Source organism: Coregonus lavaretus (genome assembly GCF_964263955.1).
Source record: "Coregonus lavaretus genome assembly, contig: HAP1_SCAFFOLD_134, whole genome shotgun sequence".
NCBI lineage: Eukaryota > Metazoa > Chordata > Actinopteri > Salmoniformes > Salmonidae > Coregonus > Coregonus lavaretus.
The window spans coordinates 45,538-58,142 of NW_028158555.1; the positions used below are offsets into that span (position 1 = coordinate 45,538).

The window sequence follows — 12,605 nt, forward strand, 5'->3', positions numbered from 1 at the left end:
GCTTTCATTCACATGCTCCTTTTTACAGTGTGTCAGTGGCATTGTTAAAGGTTAGAGAAGTGTTAGGGTTCCTCTTCCAGTATAGGTCCACATTAAGTCCCAGGGCCAGTCTTCTATCTCCCTGGTAGTTCATTGATTGATATTAAAACATTTAGACTGTCAACCCCTTAGGCCAGAGGTGTCAAACTCATTTCCTGGAGAGACAAATGTCTGCTGGTTGTTGTTGTTGTTTGTTTTTAATTCATGACAGATTAAGACCTAGACAACCAGGTGAGGGGAGTTCCTAAGAAATCAATGACCTTAGTTGATCTATCAAGTACAGAGGAGTAAAAACACACACACTCTGCCCTCAAGGACTGAAGTTTGACACCACACTTTAGATCTAGGAGTGCCTATAGGGACAAGGGACGAGCGGTTAGGGTGGGTTTGGAATCAGACGCTTCAGCTACAGTGTTCCAGGCATTCGCAGGCTACCCGCTGCACCCCCCCCATGAACCCTGTCTACGTCCCCCAGCCCCAGCACCACCCCCCGGGGTACCCCCCTCCCCGTAGCCACCCCCGTCACCTCCCCAGGACTCAACACCCGGTCCCACACAGTGAACCCCGCCAGGCGCCCCACGAACCCCTCGGTGGGATCAAACCCTCCCCCCTGGCTGTCCTGCTCTGCTCCCAGCACCACTGACCCCCCTGCCGGCACCTCATACCCCTTCCTGAACCGTGACCCTGCGGAGGTCAGGCGCCGGTCGGTGTAGTGCCAGAATCGTCCCTGGATAGAGGACCAGAGGACACAGAGGTGGTGCCAGCACCCATCCAGCACAGAGTCCACAGGGAGCTCACGGTACGCAGGGTCTCCCACCACAAAGTCCAGGGTTGCTCGGCTGGGGGTGGAGGAAGAGTATGAGGAGGAGGAGGAAGAAGAGGAGGAGTTGCGTCCGTATAGAACTAGTTTGTTGTCGTTGTCTTCCGTGGCGTAGGAGAGGAGCGTTCCTACGTACCCGACGTCGACGCGGAGCCACAGGCACACAGAGAGTTCTGGCAGAGCAGGGAAGCTCTGGGAGAAGGTGACGTAGTTCTCAGAGGAAGCTGACGGGAACAGGAACATGGAGTCCACATTACAGACTGGAAGAGAGAAAGGAGAGAGACAAGATAGTCAGTGAATACTGGAACAAAAAACACTGCAACACATCAGACCTGGGATAACTCTAGTTTTAACTACGCTTTGTGGCATCAGACCTGGGATAACTCTAGTTTTAACTATGCTTTGTGGCATCAGACCTGAAAAAAATGACTACTTTTTAAAACTATCTGAATACAGATCCCCAAAAATGACTACTTTTTTAAAACTATTTGAATACAGATCCCCAAAAATGACTACTTTTTTAAACTATTTGAATACAGATCTGAGAAAGCAATGTCACGTTCGTTTAAGGACGGGTCAGACCAAGGCGCAGCGTGAAATGCATACATGTTTATTTCAACGATAAACACACGAACAAAACAACAAACCAATGAAACGTGAAGTCCTAAGGCTAAACACAATACAAGCCTCTAACACGGAACAAGAACCCACAACTAATGAGTGCCAACAGGCTACTTAAGTATGATCCCCAATCAGAGACAACGAGCGACAGCTGCCTCTGATTGGGAATCACACCCGGCCAAACAACCTAGAAAGAGAACATAGAAAATACAACGTAGAACTCCACACCCTGACTCAACATACTAGAGTCCCATACGTCAGGGTGTGACTAGCAACTACTTTATAAAAATGGAATACGGACCTAAGGAAGTGACTATGAAACGATTGGATTGGCTGACTTCAACTAATGGCAGGGCTGTCTCTGGAATTGCATAGATATACATTTAATGAATGGAACACACACAATCTCCTATACTATTCCAATCTATCTGACATTCATATTTGAACTACACAATACTTTTCTATCTGAACATTCTGTAAATGTCCATTCTCCTGAATGCCCATTGCCCCAGGTGTATATAATAACTCAAAATACAATCTAACATGATTTTCCACCTACCTTGGCTGTGGTTGATTAAAGAATACAGTTTTGTTTTGTTTCCTTTCGACACTTAATAACCATATTTTGTTACTCTTAGCATTCTCACTAACGCTTATCATTAAACTGTTCTTGTGCCTGTATAATAAACTCTAATTACTTTTGGAGTAACATTTTATTATCATGTTGTTACATAATACTTTGGTAATTGCATCCTAATTGCATAGCAATGAGCTGAGAGTTTTTTTTAAACTACTGTACACGAGGAATAGTGACTGTTCCTTATTCCACTTCTGTAATAACACCATTATGATGCAATTATAAAGCAATTTCCAAAGTCCTATGCAACAACAATGTTGCTATTGTAATAATCAGAAAGTATAACATGTATAAGAACTTGATGTCAAGAGTTACAGTATTACCTTGTCACTCATTATGAACATATATTTGTCAGCCATTTTGAAGCTGCAGAAGGGATCTACTCTAATGCTGAGGGGATTCCATGTCCTTCATGTCATGTATTTAATTCAATCTACAGGCTATATTAAGATTACTATCTGAGAGCCCTCCAAACCATGTGCGTATGGTCATATATTTAGACTAATTCAACTAACTCTTCTAGTTTTTGTTCTCCATCAAATATTTGGCAGCCATCAAATAAATACTTTTTTGTTTTCAAATAACTTGCATATTGTTTTATAAAATACAATTATATTTGGTTTTCTGAGAGGTATTTAAAATACTTTCAAATATTATTAGTTTTTCTGAGTCCTGTATTTGAATATCAAAGAAACTAGTTTGAAACGCTTTATCAACTAAATTCGACTACCTTGAGTATTTGAAAAGTTGGTATTTTCAAATAAACTACAAAATACAACTGTTTTGTGCCCAGGTCTGCAACACATTACTGATGTCACTGAAATCACAATACTGATACAGACTGGGAAGAGGAAAGCCAAGACAGTCAGTGCCTGCATCTCAAATTGGAAATTACCAGAATTATGCAACCCTGTGAACAACACTACCTCCTGCTGTTACGACTATCCCCTCATATCTTCCTACCTCCTGCTGTTGCGACTATCCCCTCATATCTTCTTACTTCCTGCTGTTACGACTATCTCCTCATATCCTCCTACCTCCTGCTGTTACGACCATCCCCTCATATCCTCCTACCTCCTGCTGTTACGACTATCCCCTCATATCCTCCTACCTCCTGCTGTTACGACCATCCCCTGATATCTTCCTACCTCCTGCTGTTACGACTATCCCCTGATATCCTCCTACCTCCTGCTGTTACGACCATCCCCTGATATCCTCCTACCTCCTGCTGTTACGACCATCCCCTCATATCCTCCTACCTCCTGCTGTTACGACTATCCCCTCATATCCTCCTACCTCCTGCTGTTACAACTATCCCCTCATATCCTCCTACCTCCTGCTGTTACAACCATCCCCTCATATCCTCCTACCTCCTGCTGTTACGACCATCCCCTCATATCCTCCTACCTCCTGCTGTTACGACCATCCCCTCATATCCTCCTACCTCCTGCTGTTACGACTTTCCCCTCATATCCTCCTACCTCCTGCTGTTACCACCATCCCCTCATATTCTCCTACCTCCTGCTGTTATGACTATCCCCTCATATCCTCCTACTGTTACGACTATCCCCTCATATCCTCCTACCTCCTGCTGTTACAACTATCCCCTCATATCCTCCTACCTCCTGCTGTTACGACCATCCCCTCATATCCTCCTACCTCCTGCTGTTACGACTATCCCCTCATATCCTCCTGCCTCCTGCTGTTACGACCATCCCCTCAGATCCTCCTACCTCCTGCTGTTACAACTTTCCCCTCATATCCTCCTACCTCCTGCTGTTACGACCATCCCCTCATATCCTCCTACCTCCTGCTGTTACGACTATCCCCTCATATCCTCCTACTGTTACGACTATCCCCTCATATCCACCTACCTCCTGCTGTTACAACTATCCCCTCATATCCTCCTACCTCCTGCTGTTACAATTGTCCCCTCATATCCTCCTACCTCCTGCTGTTATGACTATCCCCTGATATCCTCCTACCTCCTGCTGTTACGACTATCCCCTCATATCCTCCTACCTCCTGCTGTTACAACTATCCCCTCATATCCTCCTACCTCCTGCTGTTACAACTATCCCCTCATATCCTCCTACCTCCTGCTGTTACAACTATCCCCTCATATCCTCCTACCTCCTGCTGTTACGACCATCCCCTCATATCCTCCTACCTCCTGCTGTTACGACCATCCCCTGATATCCTCCTACCTCCTGCTGTTACGACCATCCCCTGATATCCTCCTACCTCCTGCTGTTACGACCATCCCCTGATATCCTCCTACCTCCTGCTGTTACGACTATCCCCTCATATCCTCCTACTGTTACGACTATCCCCTCATATCCACCTACCTCCTGCTGTTACAACTATCCCCTCATATCCTCCTACCTCCTGCTGTTACAATTGTCCCCTCATATCCTCCTACCTCCTGCTGTTATGACTATCCCCTGATATCCTCCTACCTCCTGCTGTTACGACTATCCCCTCATATCCTCCTACCTCCTGCTGTTACAACTATCCCCTCATATCCTCCTACCTCCTGCTGTTACAACTATCCCCTCATATCCTCCTACCTCCTGCTGTTACAACTATCCCCTCATATCCTCCTACCTCCTGCTGTTACGACCATCCCCTCATATCCTCCTACCTCCTGCTGTTACGACCATCCCCTGATATCCTCCTACCTCCTGCTGTTACGACCATCCCCTGATATCCTCCTACCTCCTGCTGTTACGACCATCCCCTGATATCCTCCTACCTCCTGCTGTTACGACTATCCCATCATATCCTCCTACCTCCTGCTAAAATCCCCAGATCTCTGTCTATCTTTCTCTCTATTTCTCTCTCTCCCTCCTCCTCACATCCACAGGTCCTGACAAGGTAGTAAAAGAAGACAGTAAATCATGAAGCCTGAAGTCTACTTTAGTCCAGGGGGGTGGTCCCTACAGGACTGGCTGGATGGGGTTTCTGGCCTGAGAACAGGACTGTCAGTGTAACATCTTTATTCTGAATCATGTTTTATAGGTCAAACACACCATGATGACGAACAGCTAAAAGCAGAGCGGGGCCATCCAATCCCAGTCTTGGACTGTTTTTGCATTCAACAACAGCAAATGAGGAGGCTATAGGAAAAACACACTGGTACCCAGGCTATAGAAAGGTTGAAGAGAACTTAATATATCATCCATTTATCAAATTGTCAACCGCAAACTGACTGCTGTTAAAACCAGCTGACTGATCAATGCGTAGAGATGAATGTGTATTTCTTGGCTAAGGCAGTGTGTATCAGTTTCTAGAGTTACATAATATAGTTTTTCTCTAACTGGGTTTGTTAATCTTAGTTTATTCAACGTGAATAATAGAGTTAGATTGATTCTTCAGATGTGAACATAACTCATAACTCTCAGATGGTCCAAACTCAGTGAGACTATATCCTGTTTCCTACATCTATCAACACTTAACCTCTCTCTCTCTCTCTCTCTCTCTCTCTCTCTCTCATCTCATTTAGAGAGTAGAGGACCTTGTAGTCCCAAGATGTGTAAGCGAGTTTGGGATTAGGCAAATGTAATGCTTCAACTCCCCTCCTCCTCCAGACTGAATGGAAACACACAACAACGCCTTTAACAGATATGTGTGTGTGTGTGTGTCTTTCTGGTCTCTCGTGGCTCAGCAGATGTTGTTTACGGATGTAAAACACATCCATTTTAGTTCTAATGAAGTTGTTTCCTAAAATAAACTATTCTATGGGATGTTATTTAATGTCACGTTACACCACATTATGGGATATTATGGGATGTTATTTAATGTCACACCACATTACACCTCATTATGGGATACTATGGGATGTTATTTAATGTCACACCACATTACACCTCATTATGGGATACTATTGGATGTTATTTAATGTCACACCGCATTACACCTATCTATGGGATACTATGGGATGTTATTTAATGTCACACCACATTACACCATATTATGGGATACTATTGGATGTTATTTAATGTCACACCGCATTACACCTATCTATGGGATACTATGGGATGTTATTTAATGTCACACCGCATTACACCTATCTATGGGATACTACAGGATGTTATTTAACACCTCTCTATTTTATAGTTATTTAAATGGCACCTCATTACTGGATGCTGTGTTGTGTTGCTGACAGAGGGTTTCCAGAAATCCCAGTTTGAAGATTCCTGGAACCACAGGACATCTGGAATCCTTCAACCAGAATTTATGGAAAACCTGGGAATTTTGGGAAAGTTACTGGAGTTTTGCTATCTTATTATTGACATCTGGAGTTACTTACTGGTACCTTCTCTCCTGGGGATGTGCTGCAGAGGGATCTTATGTCTCACTGGAAGCTGAAGAAGGTTCTGGATTTGTGGTTCCTCTCCTTTCCTCTCCTCCTCTCCACTCCTCCTCTCCTCCTCTTCCTCCTCTCCCCTCCTCTCCCCTCCTCTCTGTCCGCTCTTCCTCTCCCCTCCTCCTCTCTATCCGCTCTTCCTCTCCCCTCCTCCTGTCTGTCCGCTCTTCCTCTCCCCTCCTCCTCTCTGTCCGCTCTTCCTCTCCACTCCTCCTCTCTGTCCGCTCTTCCTCTCCCCTCTTCCTCTCTGTCCGCTCTTCCTTTCCACTCCTCCTCTCTGTCCGCTCTTCCTCTCCCCTCCACCTCTCTGTCCGCTCTTCCTCTCCCCTCCTCCTCTCTGTCCGCTCTTCCTCTCCACTCCTCCTGTCTGTCCGCTTCTCTTCACTCCTCCTCCACACCTCGTCCCCCCTCCTCCTCTCCATCTCTCCCTCCTCTCTCCTCTCCTCCACAGACTGTGGTTTTGCCCCCTGTTGAGGACGACCAGGCCGGGGGCTATCCTGTCCTCTCTCCCCCAGCCTCCTCTTCTCCTCCTGGGACTGAGAAGGAGGCTGTGTGGGGTGGGGAGGTGGATGTGGAGGCTGTAGTCTTGTCCTCGTCCTCCTGTCTTTGGTGTGTTTTGGCTGAGAGTGGGGTTGGGGTTTGGGCTGGGACTGGGACTGGGGCTGGGGCTGAGAGAAGGTTTGGGGTTGGGGCTGAGGCTGAATGTTAGCCTGAGGCAGGGGCTGGTAATATGTCTGGGTGTGTCCGGGCTGGGTCTGGGTGTCCTGTCTTGGGCTCTGTCCTCTGGAGGCCTGGGTCCTCCGTGGGGGTACTGTATCCTGGGGCGTGAGGTTGGAGGTGAGAGGGTCTCCTGTCCTCTCTGATCCCCTGGAAGAGACTCCATTCCCCTGTAGTAGCTCCCCCAGCCTCCCTTCGAGCCGGCTCATCCGGAGATCCTGCTCCCTCAGGGACTCCTGGAGACCTCTCAGCCCGACCAGAAGCTCCTCTCGCTGGGCTTCCAGGGAGTGGAGACGCCCCTCCTGGCTGTGGAGCGCCAGGGTGAGGCTGGAGAGAGACTCTCCCTGCTCCTGACTCCGTCTCTGGGTCTGCCTGCTGCTCTGTGCAGAGGAGAGGAGAGAGAGGAGAGGAGATAGAGGTGAGAGAGGAGAGGAAAGAGAGGAGAAGAGAGAGAGAAGAGGAGAGAGTGGAGAGGAGAGGAGAGCGAGAAGAGAGGAGAGGAGAGGAGAGGAGAGGAGAGGAGAGGAGAGGAGAGGAGAGGAGAGGAGAGGAGAGGAGAGGAGAGGAGAGGAGAGGAGAGGAGAGGAGAGGAGAGGAGAGGAGAGGAGAGGAGGAGTGAGAGGAGAGAGAGGAGAGAGAGGACAGGAGAGAGAGGAGAGAGAGGAGCGAGAGGAGAGAGAGTGTACCTTGCCCTGTCTCTTGTTGTTTAGAGTACCTGTCCCTGTCTGCTGTTGTTTAGAGTACCTGTACCTGTTTGTTGTTGCATAGAGTACCTGTCCCTGTCTGTTGTTGTTTAGAGTACCTGTCCCTGTCTGTTGTTGTTTAGAGTACCTGTCCCTGTCTGTTGTTGGTTAGAGTACCTGTACCTGTTTGTTGTTGCTTAGAGTACCTGTCCCTGTCTGTTGTTGTTTAGAGTACCTGTCCCTGTCTGTTGTTGTTTAGAGTACCTGTCCCTGTCTGTTGTTGTTTAGAGTACCTGTCCTTGTCTGTTGTTGGTTAGAATACCTGTCCCTGACTGTTGATGTTAAGAGTACCTGTCCCTGTCTGTTGTTGGTTAGAATACCTGTCCCTGACTGTTGATGTTTAGAGTACCTGTCCCTGTCTGCGTCTCTCCAGCGAGGCCAATCTTCCCTCCATCCTCTTGTTCTTCTTCTGTAGTTTACTGCTCCAGTCTTTCAGGCCGTTCAGCTCCTGTTTTTTGGTAAGATTTTTTATAAATGTTCCCCCACACAAAAAAACTACAGAAAGTGTTTTAAACAAATCAGAACAGCAACAAGATAAACAACGACAAGACAGGACCCAAATTAAAACAAAATATAACCATAATAATAATATTACCATAATATACACTGCTCAAAAAAATAAAGGGAACACTAAAATAACACATCCTAGATCTGAATGAATGAAATCATCTTATTAAATACTTTTTTCTTTACATAGTTGAATGTGCTGACAACAAAATCACACAAAAATTATCAATGGAAATCAAATGTATCAACCCATGGAGGTCTGGATTTGGAGTCACCCTCAAAATTAAAGTGGAAAACCACACTACAGGCTGATCCAACTTTGATGTAATGTCCTTAAAACAAGTCAAAATGAGGCTCAGTAGTGTGTGTGGCCTCCACGTGCCTGTATGACCTCCCTACAACGCCTGGGCATGCTCCTGATGAGGTGGCGGATGGTCTCCTGAGGGATCTCCTCCCAGACCTGGACTAAAGCATCCGCCAACTTCTGGACAGTCTGTGGTGCAACGTGGCGTTGGTGGATGGAGCGAGACATGATGTCCCAGATGTGCTCAATTGAATTCAGGTCTGGGGAAAGGGCGGGCCAGTCCATAGCATCAATGCCTTCCTCTTGCAGGAACTGCTGACACACTCCAGCCACATGAGGTCTAGCATTGTCTTGCATTAGGAGGAACCCAGGGCCAACCACACCAGCATATGGTCTCACAAGGGGTCTGAGGATCTCATCTCGGTACCTAATGGCAGTCAGGCTACCTCTGGCGAGCACATGGAGGGCTGTGCGGCACCCCAAAGAAATGCCACCCCACACCATGACTGACCCACCGCCAAACCGGTCATGCTAGAGGATGTTGCAGGCAGCAGAACGTTCTCCACGGCGTCTCCAGACTGTCACGTCTGTCACATGTGCTCAGTGTGAACCTGCTTTCATCTGTGAAGGGCACAGGGAGCCAGTGGCGAATTTGCCAATCTTGGTGTTCTCTGGCAAATGCCAAATGTCCTGCACGGTGTTGGGCTGTAAGCACAACCCCCACCTGTGGACGTCGGGCCCTCATACCACCCACATGGAGTCTGTTTCTGACCGTTTGAGCAGACACATGCACATTTGTGGCCTGCTGGAGGTCATTTTGCAGGGCTCTGGCAGTGCTCCTCCTGCTCCTCCTTGCACAAAGGCGGAGGTAGCGGTCCTGCTGCTGGGTTGTTGCCCTCCTACGGCCTCCTCCACGTCTCCTGATGTACTGGCCTGTCTCCTGGTAGCGCCTCCATGCTCTGGACACTACGCTGACAGACACAGCAAACCTTCTTGCCACAGCTCGCATTGATGTGCCATCCTGGATGAGCTGCACTACCTGAGCCACTTGTGTGGGTTGTAGACTCCGTCTCATGCTACCACTAGAGTGAAAGCACCGCCAGCATTCAAAGGTGACCAAAACATCAGCCAGGAAGCATAGGAACTGAGAAGTGGTCTGTTGTCACCACCTGCAGAACCATTCCTTTATTGGGGGTGTCTTGCTAATTGCCTATAATTTCCACCTGTTGTCTATTCCATTTGCACAACAGCATGTGAAATGTATTGTCAATCAGTGTTGCTTCCTAAGTGGACAGTTTGATTTCACAGAAGTGTGATTGACTTGGAGTTACATTGTGTTGTTTAAGTGTTCCCTTTATTTTTTTGAGCAGTATATATATATGACATAATAATATAACATAAATATAAATATATATTTATATATTTTAAAATAAAATATAACATCATATATAACATACATGTAAATATAACATAATATATATATAACCAAAATGATATGAATAGTAACCTGTGTGGTGGTGTCTCTGAGTTGTGTTAGTTCCTGGGTGAGGTTTCTGTGTTGGTCGGACTGGGTCTGAACTCTGACCTCTAGGGAGGTCGACACGTTAGACATCTGGGACAGAAACTCTAACCGGCTCAGGGTCAGTTCCTGGAATCGACGGAACTGAGAAACACACACACGTACAACACAAGTTCTTGGACATACACTATATATACAAAAGTATGTGGACATCCCTTCAAATCAGTGGATTCGTTAATTTCAGCCACACCCGTTGCTGACAGGTGTATAAAATTGAGCATACAGCCATGCAATCTCCAAAGACAAACATTGGCAGTAGAATGGCCTTACTGAAGAGCTGTGATTTTAACGTGGCACCGTCATAGGATGCCACCTTTCCAACAAGTCAGTTCGTCACATTTCTGCCCTGCTAGAGCTGCCCCGGTCAACTGTAAGTGCTGTTATTGTGAAGTGGAAACGTCTAGGAGCAACAACGGCTCAGCCGCGAAGTGGTAGACCACAGAAGCTCACAGAACGGGACCGCCGAGTGTTGAAGTGCGTAGTCTGTAAAAATCGTCTGTCCTTGGTTTCAACACTCACTAGTGAGTTCCAAATGGCCTCTGGAAGCAACATCAGCACAATAACTGTTCGTCAGGATCTTCATGAAATGAGTTTCCATGGCCAAGCAGCCGCACACAAGCCTAAGATCACCATGCGTAATGCCAAGCGTCGGCTGGAGTGGTGTTGTAAAGTGGTTGTCCCACTGGCTATCATAAGGTGAATGCACCAATTTGTAAGTCGCTCTGGATAAGAGCGTCTGCTAAATGACGAAAATGTAAAAAATGTAAATGTAAATGTGTAAAGCTCACCGGCATTGGACTCTGGAGCAGTGGAAATGCGTTTTCTGGAGTGATGAATCACGCTTCACCATCTGGCAGTCTGACGGACGAATCTGGGTTTGGCGGATGTCAGGAGAACGCTACCTGCTCCAATGCATAGTGCCAACTGTAAAGTTTGGTGGAGGAGGAATAATGGTCTGGGGCTGTTTTTCATGGTTCGGGCTAGGCCCCTTAGTTCCAGTGAAGGGAAATATTGGCATTCTAGACGATTCTGTGTTTCCAACTTTGTGGAAACAGTTTGGGGAAGGCCCTTTCCTGTTTCAGCATGACAATGCCCCCGTGCACAAGGCGAGGTCATACAGAAATGGTTTGTCGAGATCGGTGTGGAAGGACTTGACTGGTCTGCAGAGAGCCGTGACCTCAACCCCATCGACTATGAGCCAGGCCTAATCGCCCAACATCAGTGCCCGACTTCACTAACGCTCTTGTGGCTGAATGGAAGCAAGTCCCCTCAGCAATGTTCCAACATCTAGTGGAAAGCCGTCCCAGAAGAGTGGAGGCTGTTATAGCAGCAAAGGGGGGACCAACTCCATATTAATGCCTATGATTTTGGAATGAGATGTTGGACGAGCAGGTGTCCACATACTTTTGGTCATGTAGTATACCTTACTTATGGATATATATTACTCTCTTGGAAACATTTACATTTCTTGGACATCTTTTAACTTCGAAAATGATATTCTATTTTTTTTGTTTTCTTGTAATAAAACAATAACACATCAAGGGTGACACACACAGACAGACAAACAGACAGACAGACAGACAGACACACACACACACAAACACCCAGCCACACACACAAATAGACACACACACACACACACACACAGACACACACACACACAGACACGAACAGACACACACACACAGACACGAACAGACACACACACACAGACACACACACACACACAGATACACACACATGAACACACACACACACAGACACACACACACACATGAACACACACACACACACAGACACACAGACACACACACAACCATACACACTGACCTGATCGTCTAGTCGTCTGAGTCTCTGGTAGATGGGCTTCCTGAGCTCAGCAGCACCCTGTCCCCTACAGGCCTGAAGCTGAAGGACAACCAGGAGAATCAGGGCCAGGGCCCTCCGGCCGGCTCTGAGGCTGGGCATAGCGCAGCGTGGCTGGGTTAGGGAAGGGCCGGGGTCTGGGTGTCTGGAGGTCCGGAGGTTGTTAGCTCTGAGAGCTACCGAGGCTAACTAATAGAGGTAAAAGAGAGAGAAGAGGTAAAAGAGAGAGAAGAGGGGCGGTGCAGGATGGGAAGCCCCCTCATTGCTGTACACACACATCTGTTTTTTTCCCACAATGCATCACTGGCAGGGAAGCATGATGTCTTTACCAGAGACCTCTCTCAGCCACACACAGACACAAACACACAAACACACAAACACACACACATGAAAACAAACACAC

General features: G+C 47.1%; 1 protein-coding gene across 1 annotated transcript; it reads right to left on the reverse strand.

The window, feature by feature from the left end:
- Positions 1–445: 445 nt before the first annotated feature.
- LOC311123832 (uncharacterized protein) lies at positions 446–12,304 on the reverse strand (the record flags this gene model as incomplete). The annotated part of the gene is made up of 6 exons (XM_084198058.1): positions 446–1,119; positions 6,430–6,552; positions 6,695–7,583; positions 8,296–8,394; positions 10,265–10,420; positions 12,167–12,304. 6 exons carry the CDS (start codon positions 12,302–12,304, stop codon positions 446–448), a joined length of 2,079 nt encoding a protein of 692 aa, XP_084054184.1.
- Between the last annotated feature and the right edge of the window lie 301 nt (positions 12,305–12,605).